At 39.5% G+C, this 16487-nt stretch overlaps 1 protein-coding gene across 2 annotated transcripts in view; it reads right to left on the reverse strand.

Moving 5' to 3' along the window:
* The window catches only part of mtss1 (MTSS I-BAR domain containing 1), a 56658-nt gene that overhangs the window by 13474 nt on the left and 26697 nt on the right, over nucleotides 1-16487 (reverse strand). For both annotated transcript variants that reach the window (XM_018663269.2, XM_018663268.2), the window contains exons 4-6: nucleotides 10822-10906; nucleotides 9179-9270; nucleotides 9006-9080 (exon numbers count right to left, since the gene is read on the reverse strand). In XM_018663269.2, coding sequence (XP_018518785.1) covers nucleotides 9006-9080; nucleotides 9179-9270; nucleotides 10822-10906 — 252 coding nt within the window. The remainder of the gene's footprint in view (nucleotides 1-9005; nucleotides 9081-9178; nucleotides 9271-10821; nucleotides 10907-16487) is intronic.

A 16487-nucleotide genomic window follows, 5' to 3' on the forward strand; every position in this document is an offset into this window, starting at 1 on the left:
CACAAAACCAACCAGAGGACGGCTCTGGAGCAGTTCTGACTCACAGATAAAAGATATTTTGTGGCGCTTTCATCACAAATTTAACACAGCCCTCACCACTCCACATAAACTGGCCAGTTAGACCAGTTAAACTATCACACATTTTTAGTGTTTAAGATCTTGTAACCAGAGGATTCTCCACATCCCTAGACCAATGGGATGAATCTGGGTGGGCAGAGTAAAAGAGAAGCACTTGCCCTTCATCATTACCACCACTGAGATGCCCTTGAGTAAGACCCTGGACCTGCAGCTGCTCCAGTGGAGCTGCTCAGAAGCCGACAGGCAGTGATCCTTCTCCTGTGCAACTTTTTTTTTTTCTTACAAATTTCCTAGCCACCAACCTCCTGCCTCCTCCTAATAACCCAAAAATCAGCTTACTGGATCAAAATAAAGTTACATGTCATCTGAAGAGCATCAAGTAGACATGGTTGGTGTATGCACTGCACGCAGTCTGAAACTGTTGTGTTATTTGTGGACAGCTTGAAGAGAATGGGCACTAGCATAGCTATTACAATACGGATTTGTCTGGAAAGCAACTACCTGCCTCCTTTCATCATAACAGGAAAGTGAAACTGGTTAACTTTAATACAGTGTAGTAGTTGAAATGAATCAGACTGTAAATGTCAGGAATGATGTTTTCAGACCACGTGGGGGAGGAGACCCTGACAGAGCTGAGTTGTAACCGCAGTGGTTGAGTGTTGATCCGGCTTGAGCCTGGTGGGTTCGGACCTGCAGGTAGAGAAGACAGACAGAGCTCTGACCTGCAGACCACCCAGCTGTGGAAACACTCCCACTGAATGTAAAAATAAGTCCAGACGTGGCGACGGAGGAGGGAGCACAAATTTCCGCCAACAGAGAGGAGTTTAAGAACAATGCACAGAGCTGCAGCGCTGCCTCGTGGTTTCATTTACTAATTTAATTTGGTACATGTAGTTCCATTTCATGCTACTTTACACTTCCACTTCAGTACATTTGAACAAAGAAATATTGGAGCTGTTAGTCAAATACATTTATTAGACAAGCTATCATTAGTGGTTATATTTAGATTAAGATTTTGCAAATAAAACCCGTGACCGGTTATCAAAGCGGACATTTTAAATTAGCTGCCTATTGGCTACAAAATTAAGATGCCATTTTGATGTACACTGAGTACTTTTGATACTTTGATTCTTGATTCTTCTTTAATTTTTCTAGGAAATATTATACATATCTCTACCAGACTCCATTGACAAAAGGAGCAATTTTACCGAGCAGAAAACAGGAGCTCCTGGAATACTGCTGGATTGACTAGTTAGTTTGTTTGTGTTATTGTGTGGTACTTGTACTGTAAAGGATCTGATTACTTCTTCAACCACTGAAAGTCACACAATAACACAAAGAAACAAATCGACAAATCGAGGCAGTGATATTCCAACAGCTCCTGTGTTGTGCAAGGTTAAATTGTTCTTTTTGGTAGCAATATTTTGTGATGTTTCTGGAAAGGACCTTAGTCATTAATAAAAAGGTCCATCTCTGCAGGAATCCTATCCATAATGTTGTCAGACACTTATAATAACAATATCAGCCTGCAAATGACTTTAGTGGACGGACTTTGATGCGGAAAATTGCATTGTTTTCTTCTATACTGCACTGATAGGAACTAATTATTTATTCAACCACTGTTTCTCCACTGATATGACACATAATGCAACTGTTTTGGTTTGAAATTATTCTCATTACTCTCATCTAATATGTGAAATCTTCAGTCAAGATATTTTTCTAACCAACACAACATAAACAAATTTCCAAAATCACATGTAAGGGAAGGAGGCAGAAAAACAGAGGCACACACACAGACAGTAAATCCTGTTGAAAACAGTAAGAAGCAGTTTCCACCGCTGAACACACACACTGCAGACTTTGTGTCATAAAGCTCAACCTAAACACAGCCTGTTCACTCAGGTGTGCGAGTGAGAGCATGGGGAGGACAGAGGATAATTTCCACGCTGCTAACAGAAGCTCAGTGTCGGCGTGCTGTTGGTCTGCCTGACGTCTAGCCTCTGTGGAAACACACAGACACACACACAGACACACACAGGCTGTGTGCTGTCAGACTGTGTTTCTACAAGGCTCTGGCTCACCACCCACAAAAACACAAAGACCTGAAGTCAGAGGCTCCGTCCTCCACAGAGTCGATTCATTCACTCTGTTAAAGGTGAAACACAGTTCAGATGAGGCTAATTCTCACCAGCTGGGAAATGTAACCATAATAACACCTCATGTTTGTTTCCAAACAGGATCTCTAGCTTTTTACGTCATAATATGGAAGCTACCTCAATTATCACTCTCTGACTTAGAGATAATGGCCATCTAGTGATTATAACAGGGCTATCTTGTACTTTTCTTAAAGCCTAGATGTATCGGATTTGGCGTTTAATAATACAGAAGAGACTGAAAAGTCAACAAAGTCTAAGTAATTTAATCCTAATTTAATTCTATTTAAGTCAGACACATGTAAACCAACAAGTTATTACGAGAGGAATCTTTTCCCATCACTATCCCACAGATAATCTGTCAATCAAACAGCGTGGGTGGTGAGTGACGTCTCCCGTCTTGTGTGTTTTTTCGGTTGATTCAAGTTCAAACTGAACTTTTGGCATTTTTCCGCTCAACCCTGGCAGCTCACAGCTCATGTTAATGACACAGGTGTCTCTCTTGTTTTTATTTCCAAATGAGAACATAAAGGAAGTTCTGATTATATTGTATATGTTTCTTTTTGTCAACAAATCCCATTAAAAGACCAAAAACAACAGTGAATTTGTCCCACATATCATCCTGCTGCAGGAATACTCACTGGAGCACCGAGTGTGTATTACACTTATATATTTGTGAGCCGTTTTCAAAGATTTATACGAGATTCATTTATAAAAAAAATATATAGAATACCGAATCAGACACTAAAAGTCCAGAATACAGTGCTTAGAGGTACAAATAAAAAGTTACAATATACAAAATACAACAGGAACATGTTTACTGACATGAAAACGTTACTAATTATTTTAATAATTGTTTAAGAACATTACAAGCAACTACAAATTGACTCGAGGCATCAAGAGTGAAACCAGTTGTTACAACCTCTCAATATCTAAGGGCCTCCTTAGCTGCATGTTCTTTAGCCATAAACCAGTTTGTTAACATTCCTGACACACACAGGTACTGCTAGCCTCAGGCTGGGTTAAATGAGGAATCAACAACACTGTTAACAAGCCACTGAGCAATCCCACTCTACTGAACTGAAACACAGCAGAACAGTGTATACTACCCATGATCCTCGGCTTCTGGAGCAGGAAGTGCTGACGCTGTAACAAACACACCAAACTCTGTTTCATAATTCTCGATATTTTCAAAGTTCAAAGAGATGAACACTGGTTTTTAATGACTTCTAAGTCTTTTTAACTGATTTACTGTTCGGCATTACTCTTGAACTTGCTGGGCCTGACGCTGACAGTTTAAGGGAGGGAGATCGTACCTGCTCACTTAAGTTACATAGAGCAAAAACAGGTGTTCAGGGCGCAGACTGGGAATGACAGAAGTGCCATTCTCCCTACAAACCAGTGAACCATCCAAATGATCCCAAAGCTGATATTTTGAGGTAAAACAGTTGCATAATGTTGCTTTAAATGAATTGAGAAGATCCTGCCAGTGTACCCAATGTAAATAAACTGATCTTCAAAAAACAGGAGCTAAACAGAAAACGAGAGAACACCAACACCAATGACTCCAGTCCAGGTCTGTGCCTTGGATACTGGGAACTGAGTGGACCTGTTAAGACCTTCACCACCCTTTACTCTGTAAATATCTTCCTTTTAGATGTCTGTTGGTCATCTATGATAAGTTACAGACAACGATAAACAGCTGTGATGACACATAACTGCTGCTACAGTCACATTTGTACTTTCTGCTGATGCCTGAAATATATATTTTTAATCACAATGACTAATTTCCTCAAATAGCAGAGCTCTCAGTTTCAATGCTAACCTGCTGATGCTATCAAAGGCTTATTCATCCAACAGTCTAGACCATCTGCATCGCATTCTGATGACGTCATCAATGCCAGACCCGCAGCCAGGTAGTTTTGTTCAGGTGTTATGGAGCTACTCCGAGGCAGGTTGAGACATGAAGCGGCTACATGCAAAAACTAACTCGAAATTCAAATGAGAACATTTCACACACACTTCACCTCCTTTCACCTCACTGTTCCTCACTCGCTTCGTACCTCTCTCCTCCTTTTAACTCCTCCTCCTGCAAAATACTCCTTCCTGTCCTCTACATTTTTTCCTTGTGCATCTCTTCATTGTTCAACCTCTCTTCTCCCCCACCATCTTTGTCTTCTATCTTCTCTCCTATTCTGACATTTTCAGCTTCTTCTCTTCCATCTTAAATCTCTTTTCCTTCTCCAGCATCATTACTAACTTTCTTCCATCATCTCCATCCCTCTCGTTCTTCCCCTTCTCCTATCTGTCTCTTCATCTCTGTCTCTCCAGTTAACAGCCATATGACATCATCTCTTTCCTCCTCCTCCTCTTCATCATCCCACGGTCTTTAATGCAACCACTTGAGAGAGAGATAATTACATCATCCATCCATCTCTCGTCAATCTTTAACCTTCTTCTTTCTTTTCTTTTCCCATTTTCGTGTCTCTATCATTATACACACTTCCTCCTCTCTTTTCTCTACAGACAAACCTCTCTCTTCGTCTCGCTCCATCTTTTTACCTCTTGTGATTTTATATAGGCTTCAAAAACCATAACAGTGGTGTTCATTTATCACCATTTAAGTATCACAAACTTTTGTCGGTCACTGAACTTATTTATTTTTTAGTAACAATCCAAAACCAAGCAAAAAAATCTAATTGACTTTTTGTTGAGAGAACCAGGAGGATGCTAACTCCTGGGCTCACCTACAAAAATACATCATCCCTGCACAACCCTATCACACTCTAGTGTATGTGTGATTGTAATCGCTATAATTTAAAGGTGTCAAAGTCTATGATACAGCTTCATTTAGACGAAGTGAGTCTTAGCTCTCATTCATTCAGACTTGATTTTTTTAAAAAACATGACCACCCTTGTGTTCGTCTCATAAAGACGGGGGGGACTAACCAACAGCATCTTTATGTCTGTCTTTCTATTTCCTGGACTCTCCTCAACTCATCTGCCTCTCTGTGTCTCTGAGCAGTTAGAGATTCCCTATCTGAAGTGGTTACACACCACATAATGACAGAGCACACACACACACACACACACACACACACACACACACACACACACACACACACACAGAGAGAGAGAGAGAGAGAGAGAGAGAGAGAGAGAGAGAGGAGAGAGAGAGAGAGAGAGAGAGAGAGAGAGAGAGAGAGAGAGAGAGGAGAGAGAGAGAGAGAGAGAGAGAGAGAATCATATGCGATGATTAATGATGGAACAGATGTTTACTGTTATGAAGTTTTTCTTTCCATTCTAGTACACTTTGTCATACTGCATATATTTTTGCAGCAGTCAACAAAAGAAGAATGAACTGAAGTGAACTGAGGAAAGGAGAGACTAGACAGTAACAGACTGTAAGACAGAAAATGATTTAAATCTCATAGTAAAAACTGAGCTTGGGAGAGTTTCTGGAAAAAAACTGCAGCCAGAAGAAAACTGCTAAAAACAGAGAGTGATACATATTTCATTGTAAGTGAAACTGTAACGACATCGGTATCTTGACTGTGTGTGTGTGTGTGTGTGTGTGTGTGTGTGTGTGTGGTGTGTGTGTGTGTGTGTGTACTGGAGAGCACAAACCTGCAGTACTGTGAAGATGACAAATACTTTAATACAGCTAATCCACAAGATGACAAGAAGATTTTTGAAAATAAGTTCTTGGCTGAAAATAACTGGACTTTTGTTAGAAGTACTTCTCTCTTACCAACATGTTACCTCTCTCTTACCATATATGGAGTCCACACATACACACACACACACACACACACACAGCACTGTACAGCAGAGATAATTATAATGTGAAGCCCTGATTGGTGAGTGTACAGAACCGTTTTGGTATACTGTGCAGGGAAGGTTGTGTTCACATGGGTGTGTGTGTGTGTGTGTGTGTGTGTGTGTGTGTGTGTGTGTGTGTGTGTGTGTGCATGCGTGCTGTGTCATTACGTGGTGACAACATGTGAAGCTGTGGCTCTAAATCTTTGCATTTATCTTGCTTACTTGTTTACTACATCCTCTCTCGGAGCCTTGCCGTTTTATTTCTGTAGATATGTTCATCTCTTCTATCAGCATTTAAGACTCATTCACCAAGTTAATACCTGAGATCCACTTACACAAACTTAACTTAAAATAATTACCCAAAAGGCCTGTTGTCAACATCCACCAAAGTTTACAGACCCACTTTTTGCTCCAACCTTTACCTTCCATACTTAGTGTATTTGCGCTCAAACAGTTTGAAGGATTATTTCAGGTGTGCTCACCTTCAGGTTGACCTTTAAGTGGTTTAAATCATCTGGATAAACTGTTGGCTTGTTTCCAACAGACTGGCCTGAAAGCTCCCATTTCCTGTCCGGTCTGACAGTCTTTTAGTGATGTCTCTATATTCCCAGATCACAGAAGCTGACCAATTCTAAGAACCGCCCTTTTCCATAAATAAATTATTCACAACTAAGCACAAACTCAGTCATCTTTCCAATCTAATACCTAGCTTCCAAGTGCCTATATTTACTATATGTTACAAATGTTAAAGACACTTTTGCCTGAGGAATATGTAAGAGAGACACTCTGCATCCTGATCCTGTGAATGCTGTTTTTATTCCACCTTAAAAGCTGAAAAACCCATACAAGTAGTGACGCTTTTCTGATCATTTATGCTGCTTAAAACTCTTCTGGGGATTTAGTTTGTGCTAAAAGGTTGCAATGATTGATTGAAACAGAGAGAAAAGAAAGAAAGTGAAGGGAATGGTGTGGAGGAGGGAAAGAAAGGAGGAAAGAAAAGAAGGCACGTAGCAGAAAACATGTTCAGAGATGTTAAACCCACATCAGACATCTCTGTTTACCATGGGCGGGTCTGCAATGAGACTGTGTGTGTATGGACTATTTTTGTGTCTGTGCATTTGCGTATTGGATTTGTCAGTGAGGACATTTGTATAAAGGCCTCAAGGTTTCATTTTGATGCTGGTGTGAGTGTGTGTGTTTATGCATGCATGAGTGTTTGTGCACGTGGTGCTTGGGCGTTTTCCGTTCTATTTCTACCATATAAGGTCGTCTGCAGTCTTTCCTGGCAAGCTTTCAGTCTCTTCGGTTATGGGATGGCAAGGCAAAGGTGCAACCATGGCAGCCACAGGGTGTGTCGCTTTTGATAGCAGGGGGGGAAGGGCGTGGCCCAGGTGCCTGGCCTGGCAGTACGCCAGGGTTGCTACAGTAACGGTAAAACCAACAGGCTTGAAGAGTCACAGCAAAGAAGCTTCTCAATCAGTCTGAATTTGGTGATGATTCAAAGACAGAAAAGATTTAAAAACTACTCAGAAATCTGTTAATTCAATCCAGATTTTGGTCCTACTCGTCTGCTGCTGCACATTAAATCCAACATTTTACATTTTTTAAAAAGAGACCTACTTTGACAGAATGATGACTAACATAAACCTGACAACCTTCTGAACAGTAACAGAGGTGGGAAAGAGCCACTGTTCCCTGAGTCTCAAATCAGTCTCAAGCACAACACAACACAAAGTAAAGTTCCAGTCAAGACAGGTAAGTGCCAAGTCACATCCAGCAAGTTCCAAGTCAAGTCTAAGTCCGAAAGCTTAATTTACAAGACATAAACAAGTCATTGTTTGTCTACTGGTCTGCACTGACAATTGCATTAACTGCTAAGGTAGTGATTCAACATGTATCTGTTATCAAGACAATAAAGATTTTTTTGTTTATATTTAGTCTCTTTGGGAAGATATCAAGTCATTTAAGACCAGGAAGTACCAAGTCCAAAAGTCCCGTGTCAAGACAGACAACACCAACAAGTCCCTGGTTCAGAGCAATAAGTCCAAAGTCAAGTTCATAATCAAGACAAGACGCATGTCGAGACCAACAAGACCCAATGCCTGTTTGCTACTTCTTATCACACACTGTCCAATGAGCAGTGATGTCTCCTTCTCATATCGCTTCATTTTCCTTCTTTACTGTACTATGTCCTAAAAAAGTTAAAATTCTCCAGTATTTTACAAGAAAAAACAAAAATTTAAAAAGATGTCAGAGTAGTAATATTTTGTCTTCGTTTCCATTCTGTTAACCAAATGAGACCCCTCAGATTTCTCTTATCCCTTTGGTTACTGACACCCAAGTTGGAAACAGGCTCTTGTAGTGTATGAGGGTTCAACACCATTGTTTGATTCAGGAAAGCCTGGTCACTGTATCTAAAAACATCCTGTTACTCATGTCTGCAAAAAAAAAAAAAAGTGAAATGGCTCAATGGATGAAACAGATTGATGAAATGATCTGTCTTTAATGATATCGAAAGGGTAAGCTTATCTACTTTTTCTGGCTAAAGAAAAATATATTAAACGTGGTGGTTAAAGTAGCAGGGAAACATGTTTCAGAGGGATTATTTCTTCCCTCCGGCTGTCTAGTGACTGACAGGAGGCAGAGCATAACGTAACGCAGCAAGGATCTGAAAACACTTATCTCAGCACAATGAGGGCAGGATCAAACAGACTCCTTATGTTTACTGTGGAGGATTATCTCACTCTGTGGAAGATGGTTTTCATATTCAGCAGGTGGCGTCTTCCTCTGAAGTAAACATGCTCTGATATCTGCAGCTTCACCACTGACAAACTACCCCTTTACCTTCTTTTTGCTTTTGACTGTCTGACAAAATAACTTGACTGACACTCTTACGTTGCAGTGCTGCTGAAAACCTCATGGATGTGAGATGAAGGTTTGCATTCTTCTTACCTTTCTTCACCTTCTTCTGCAGTTTAATGGTGTCTGATGATTTCTTCTTGATGTCTGCTCGGGCTTTCTTGTACTCTGAAAAACAAAAACAAGCAGAGAGTGAGGGAAAGTTTTTGCCTCTGCAGGTCTGTGTATATGTGTGTGTATGTGTGTGTGTGTGTGTGTTAATGTACCTTTGGCGTGATCTTTGTCCAGCTGACTGGCCACTTTTTTCCACTCCTCCATTTTCAGCTCCAGCGGAGTGATGAGGCTTTCTGAGAGAGCTCTGCGACAGAAAAAAGATAAAATCATTATGTTTAACCCTGTTTTTCTGAATTAATCTTACAAGCTTAAACATAATTTAAACCAGTAACTCAGAATAATACATTTAATTCCATTTCTTAAAATAGTGAGAATGTCTTTTCCCAGAATTCCCCAGGGTCCAAGCTGATCTTCATCTGCTTTGTCCACCCAAATGTCCAAAAAACAAAACTATTTAGTTTACAGTGACATCCTAACATTTGAGAGGCTGAAACAAGAGAATGTTTTGACACTTCTGCTCGATAAATGACTTAAACAAATATAAGATTATTCAGATAGTTGATGGTAAACTCTCTGTCCATGTTTACAACAGACAGTTTCGATAATAAATGAAGGCTGAAGACCTTTCTGTTTACCACTGCCTTCTCTTAATAATGATAATAAATAGTCACTAATTTCTTACACTGCACTATAACTTCTTATTTTTATCTATTTATTTTCCAACCAACTCTTGTATTTCTTATTTCTATTTTCCATTTAACTCTTAATTTCTATCTAAACGCTTTTTTTCTATTGCCTTATATTGCTTTTACAGTTTGTCTTGATGCCTTTTATATCCAACATAAAGCACTCTGAATTACCTTGTTGAAATGAGCTATACAAATTAACTTGCCTTGCCTAATAACTTCAATTTGCACTCAGGTTTTCACTTCCAAATCAGTGGTTTGGATAATTGGATTAAACTGTGGACTTGTTGAAAACTATGCTCTTTCATACACTTAATGTAAAGCTGCATGGTGCTGCTGTGTCTCCACTGTGAAGCTGCTGAGGTATAAAAAATTAAGATCAGGCTATAAAACAAAAACTTAATTATCTTTTAATGACACAGCAATATTTAGCCTTTAATAGGTATAAATGTACAATATAATATAATACAAGAGGCCTGCCATTGTACCCATCTGTACAAAGCTCATAATGTTCAATTGTGGCGACACAATCGATCAATTATGGTTGCTACTGAGGTCAAAAGCTGTGTTTTACTGGACCACAGTATATTATATTGAGAGGTGTTTCTGTTTCTGTCTATGAGAGATACAGATTAATCACAAGAGTAGAATTTGTGACAGAGCAGTTATATTGGATGGATTTAGATTGTACAGGTGTACCTAATAACACTGAGTGTATGTATGTATAGATTGTGTTTGTGTGTGTGTGTGTGTGTGTGTGTGTCATTGATTGACAGCTTCTCTAATGACCGCAGACGGTAATGACAGAGAAACGGTTGTGATGCTGCAGCAGTGACAGTGATGACGGGTGAAATCAGGACGACATGCAACTGCTGCTCTCACACACACACACACACCCCCACACACACACAGTTTGTGACTGTCATGTATATGAGCACGTCAGCTGAGAGTAATTACTGTTTCTGGTTCCCACACTGTCAGATCAAGCGTCATCACACCATCATTCACACCTTCACCTGTTCTCCCTCCCGAGTAAATAACACATTGACTGCTATTGTGTGTATGTATGTGTGTGTGTGTTTGTGTGTGTGCATGTGTGTGTGACTTACGTGGTAAACAGTTTGAGTTTGGACTCAATGCTGCGGTGTCTCATGCACATCCTGGTTAGCGCTGAGCCAATCTCCTTTGTGGCACCTGAGGGAAAGCGCAACAGTCAGATGATGAGATTTATTTTGAAAAGAAAAACAAATATGGTTTCAAAATAAAGCTCTGTTTGAAGCACTGAAAGTACATAATAAAATGCCAGCTGATTAATATGTTTCCCTCTTGTTGCGGTGGTTTTGAACAATCAACACGCAACAGCAGCTGAACTGAAGCTCTGCATTTAATCTGTCCAATCCATGAGCTGATGCACGGAGGGTAACCAGTGTGTGTGTGTGCACGCTATCATTGCTTCATAAAGTGGTATTATGGATAATGAATCTGATTAAGATCTTATTTCGAGTGTTGTAACGTGTGTTGAAACAATAGATGTGTGTCTTATTTTGTTAATTAATTATGTAAGAAAGAAACGAATCCCTTTCACAATCGGTTAATTGGAGGTAACAATATCAGGTATCACACACACAGAGTCCTGACATAATAGGATGAACACAATGGTGCAATGATAAGTCATGTGTGCACACAAACAAGCAGCTTTACTGTTTTGATTCATGCATCATCACTAGATCCATGACTGAACTAAAAACTAGTCATGTGACACATGCACTTGGAGGACAGTAAAATAGGTGTAATATGCACAAAATATACAGCGTGCACTAACTTTAAATAGAATAGTGCTTTTACAATTTACATTTGCAGTCCTCTGAGACTGTGGATGTTTGAATCCCTTTTTTTTTGAGAATTGTTATTCACCTAAACTTCACAAAAACATTTTCACACTGACTGAGGAGGAGATGTTTGTGTGTCTGCCACTGACTAACTCAAGAAAACAGTTTTTTATGGTTGTAAGACTTGATTCCATATGTTGTTCTTATTTCCAGCAGTGCTCTCACAGTATATCAGTGCTGCATACAGAACAAACAGAAATGCCATATTAGGTCAGAAGCAGGGCTCCTTAAGTCAGAATTTCGTCAGTGGTGACATGCAGTATACTATAACAATAACTGTTTTTTAATACATTAGTTATTTTCCTTTCTTCGTGTGTTTTCTCATCTCTAATTTATTTTTCCAGTTTATAACAGACTGACCAGTTAAGATTCTCGGCTGCTGGCTGGCTGACTGATTGCACTCCTGGTCAGGAATTCAATAAATTTGGCTGCAGTCCAGCCCAAGTTGGAAGCAGCAATTAAGTATTTTCCAGGATTAACAGTAACTTTTATGAACTATAAATATGTTGTTACACCCCCTAGAGAGAACTAATATCAGAATGAGATTTGTACAAAGCTGTTGGAAATTTTATTTTGCCTATGTTTATTCAGATTTGTGCAACATTTGGAGGGAAAGATAAATGTTGACAAAGACAGTGAGAGAAGGAAAAGCGCTGCATCACCTCCACAGTGGGCCCTCTGTCATCTCCACACACACACACACACACACACAACCATAATGGTTTCTTTGTGGCACCCAGTCTGTCTGTGGACACGACACTTCCTGTTAAACTCTTTGTCACTTGCACAAACTCCACACAGACACATATCGTACTGTTGTTAGCATGTTTTATGGGATCACAAATTATTTTACAAATAATGTAGTTCCCTGGGAAATTTAATCGAGACATTTGGAATGTCTTTTTTTTAAACGTTTTTACTTTTTTCCAATTTATTTGTGTTTTGTGTTTTATTATCAATGAATTCGTCAAATATCTTGAGACAAACAATCGTTTGCTAGGACTCTAGGACTAGGATCTCTAGCTAGGACTCTAGGACTAGGATCTTTTGATCAAGCTAGGACTCTAGGACTAGGATCTTTTGATTTTCTCTTTTTTACGTCATTGTAAACTGAATGTATTTGGGTTTTTAACTGGGGATCATGCCAAAAAAGCAATGCAAAGACTATAAAGAGCATATTTTACTAGCCTTGTTTAAATAAATGACTAAAATAAGTAGCAGATTAACGAATAATGAAAATAATTCTTATATTCAGTCAAACACACAATGATATTCAATGCTATCTACAAGCGACACAGCAGAATTGGGTCTGAATTGTGTGAGTTCACACTGACTCACTTCACATCATTTGACTATCTAACTCTGAGAGCAGCACAGGGAGGAAGCAGGCAGACACACACACACACATCCATGCAGAGACTGCAATGCTGAGTCACAGCTGAGTTACATAAAATAACAATCAGTGAAAGATCAGGTGTGTGTGTTCATCCAACAGCTCCAGTACGAACAGGAAGTAAGGAGCGAAACCTGGACGAGGAATGAAATTAACAACCACTCCCTCCGTCCCTCACCTCTTCCTTTTTCTCTCCTTTTCCTCCCTTGGTTCCTACAGAGACCTGCCTCTCTTCCCTCTCTCCTCCCTCTGCTTGTTATCCATCTTTCCATTCATTGTCCTCTAACTGTCCTACTTCCTCTCTCTCTCTCTCTCACCCACCATCCTTCCCCCTTGCCATCTCTTCCTCCTTCCTTTCCTCCTCCGTTCTCTCGTGACTCCTCAGAAACAAAACATGAATTATCAGTTACGCCCATAGGAACATGTGCAGAAATGTGGACACGGACACACACACACACACACACACACACACACACACACACACACACACACACACACAGTCAGGTATGAGGCGCAGGTTAATCATTAAGGTGTGGCGTGGTGTGCTTGCTTTATTTGCCTTTCCCTCCCTGTTGAGAGAACATTTAAGTCTTGAGTGTTGCGAGGACACAGACATTATCTTAATGCAGCTAAAGTAGAGGTTTCAAAAGTCTGTCATGCAATGTTTTGAGTGTGTTAAATCCTGTCTGGTTTTAAATCTGTTCCATGTTTTTTGCTTTTAACTGATTAAAATGAAGTTATTTCAGTTTATAGTAAAAATCTTTCTGGCGCTACACAGTAAGGCCGTGTGATATTCAAAACAATGGATGAATAATCAACTATGGATCAATCACAGTGTGCTCTACTGAGCTCTACTGAGTCTTTTCTGGCCTTTGAACTTATTCTAGATTTACATCACATTTAATGTCTGGTTCAGTTTCCAGCTGCAGCTTTGATTCGCCCACTGTGCACTACCTTAGTGGCTACTTGGTGAACATCTGGCAGGTAAAGAGCCAGGTATGTTTTCCTCAGGAGCTGGAGGAGACCAAACAAGAGCTACAACGAAAGCAACTGAAGGAACTGAAAGAACGGAAGTGAATTTGCAAATGTGTTGCTTCTGTCATGTACTGAAGGTTTGCATCAAATAATAAACAAAATACTGAAAAAGATATTGTGTTGTTATCAGTAGAGAAACCCTGGTATCATATCAGTGCTTGTATAGAAACATTTCAAACTATATTCAGCCCTGACTATGGTTTATTACAACTTACTTTCATATTTCTATCATCTCTGAGACCTGGGAAGCTAAAACAGGCTAGAAATGATGCAAAAGTTTATTTAGATTAATTAAACCACTTTATTTGGAGGTCAAACGGAAAGTGGGCACACCTTAAGTGTTGGTAAGAATGTACACAATGTCAATGTTGATTTAGGAGCTTGGTATGGAAACAGTGATGATGGTTTACTGTTCACTTTCATTTTGTGCTCCTGTTTTCTATTCCTAGTAACTCTCATAGTAACAAACCAGTATCATTGGGTGCATGCTCTGCTTCTGCTTCATTCAAATGTCTTCTGTTCTCATTTGGTTATCTCAAGTTCTTTATTACTGCTTCAATGTGAAACTTTACTAGGACTCAATAAATATTTACACTGGTTTCATTGACTACAGCGTTATAAAATCAAAGTTTTTATAATCACAGTATGCTGCCCAGCCCTGTCTTATGGTGTAGATATTCATTTAGCAACACATGAATTACAACATATGTGACAGGGACAGTGTGTGTGTGTGTGTGTGTGTGTGTGTGTGTGTGTGGTGTGTGTGTGTGCGCGTGGCCAGGTGCTGAACACCATAGGCGTTGTTGCGCTTTGGTTTAGACATGTTTAACAGATCTCAGAATTGACTAGAGATGACTTCAGAGAAAAATGTAGCCTGACAAGATCAGACAGACTTAGTGTGGGAGTGAGTTTGTTTTTGATTCTCACATTTTGTTTTGTTCTGCTTTTTTCAAATGTGTTGTTGATTCACAGCTTGTGAGAAAGCCTGATAAATTATCCAGGACAGAACCAAAGAGAAGAATGACATTTAATAAAGAAAGAGGTTGTTCATAGAGTCTCCTGTAAATACACCTGAACATGAGACATGTAATTGGTGAACGTCTCAGAATAAAGCATGAAACAAACAAAGCTCTGTTTGCATTCATTCTCACCAAAACACAGTGTGTATCCCTGAGATGTAAAAAATCTGTTGACTGCATTTCCTTCCTCATAAAACATTTGAAAAGCAGATCTTTTTTTTAAAAACACTGGACCGACATTGTTTTCATCCATGTTTTCTGATTTGCATCCTGTATTCTGCTGGTGTATCGCTCACTTTTCTTGGCATGTTCCTGCTACCTTACGATCACTGGAATAGTGCTAAACAACTGGCAGGAACATGGATCACCTGTACAGGCTTTCAAAGCACAAATTCTTGTGAACGTCAAACCTCTGCTCCTGATTGTAAAAAATGACCTGACATTCCAACAGACGTGGCAACATCCCTCCACGCTCTTGATTTCAAATAGTGATCACAGTAATGTTTCAGTGTTAGATGGTAAATAACTCTGTTGTCAGTGACAACCAGGATCGTCTGGGTCACAGTCAGTGTCCCAGCTCATCCCAAATGTTTTGGATGGGGCTGAGGTCATAGCACTGAACAGGTCAGTCAATCTCATGAAACTGGGAGAACAACTACTTCAGGGACCTGGCTTGGTGCACAGAAGTATTGTCATGTTGAAACATCTGCAAAAGCACATGATTGTGTAGCATTAAGATTTCCCTTTCCTAGAAGTGTCCACAGATTTTTGGTTTTACTGTGTTGGGCAAAGTTGAACTCTCAATATACAGTGGAAACAGCCACTAGAAGCTGCTGTAGTAATTTATATATTTATATGGTAATATGTATTTTATATGTATATATAAATATATAATTCACCATGATAAAACAGAAGTAGATTAATTTATTTTAAATGTAACTTTTCCTTTCTCTTATTGGTTTTTTTTCTATGTTGTTTCTTTGCTTATTTTTCTATGTAAAGTAGTTTATTTTTTCAGCTTTGTGCAAAATGTGTGAAAGATATGAAATGTTAATGACTCGACTAAAATCAGCCATAAATTTCTCAGAGTAGAAAAAAAAATAGGAGGAAAATAAAATGCTGCTTCCAGTCGTTTATAATTTCCCTCCTTTTTCCAAAGACACAACGCCAGAGAGACAGAGAGAGAACTGTTCGCCCTCCTTCTAAACCCAGATTTTCCAGCTTCAGTCTCCTCCTCACTGCTCATAATGTGGCTCTTTCAGAAAAGCCTGTGTGTACGTGTGTGTGTGTGTGTATCAATTCCTGTCGTTTTCTCTGCTCCCAGGTTGTTCCACAAAGACTAGTTTTCTGTGTTTTCTTTTCCTCTGAAACTGCTCCCTGGTGTCACTCTCTGAATGTGAACATCTGCAAATAAACTTCTGTTAAACACTCTGATTTTA

The sequence above is a fragment of the Lates calcarifer genome, linkage group LG12, assembly GCF_001640805.2.
Source record: "Lates calcarifer isolate ASB-BC8 linkage group LG12, TLL_Latcal_v3, whole genome shotgun sequence".
In the NCBI taxonomy this organism is placed as follows: domain Eukaryota; kingdom Metazoa; phylum Chordata; class Actinopteri; family Centropomidae; genus Lates; species Lates calcarifer.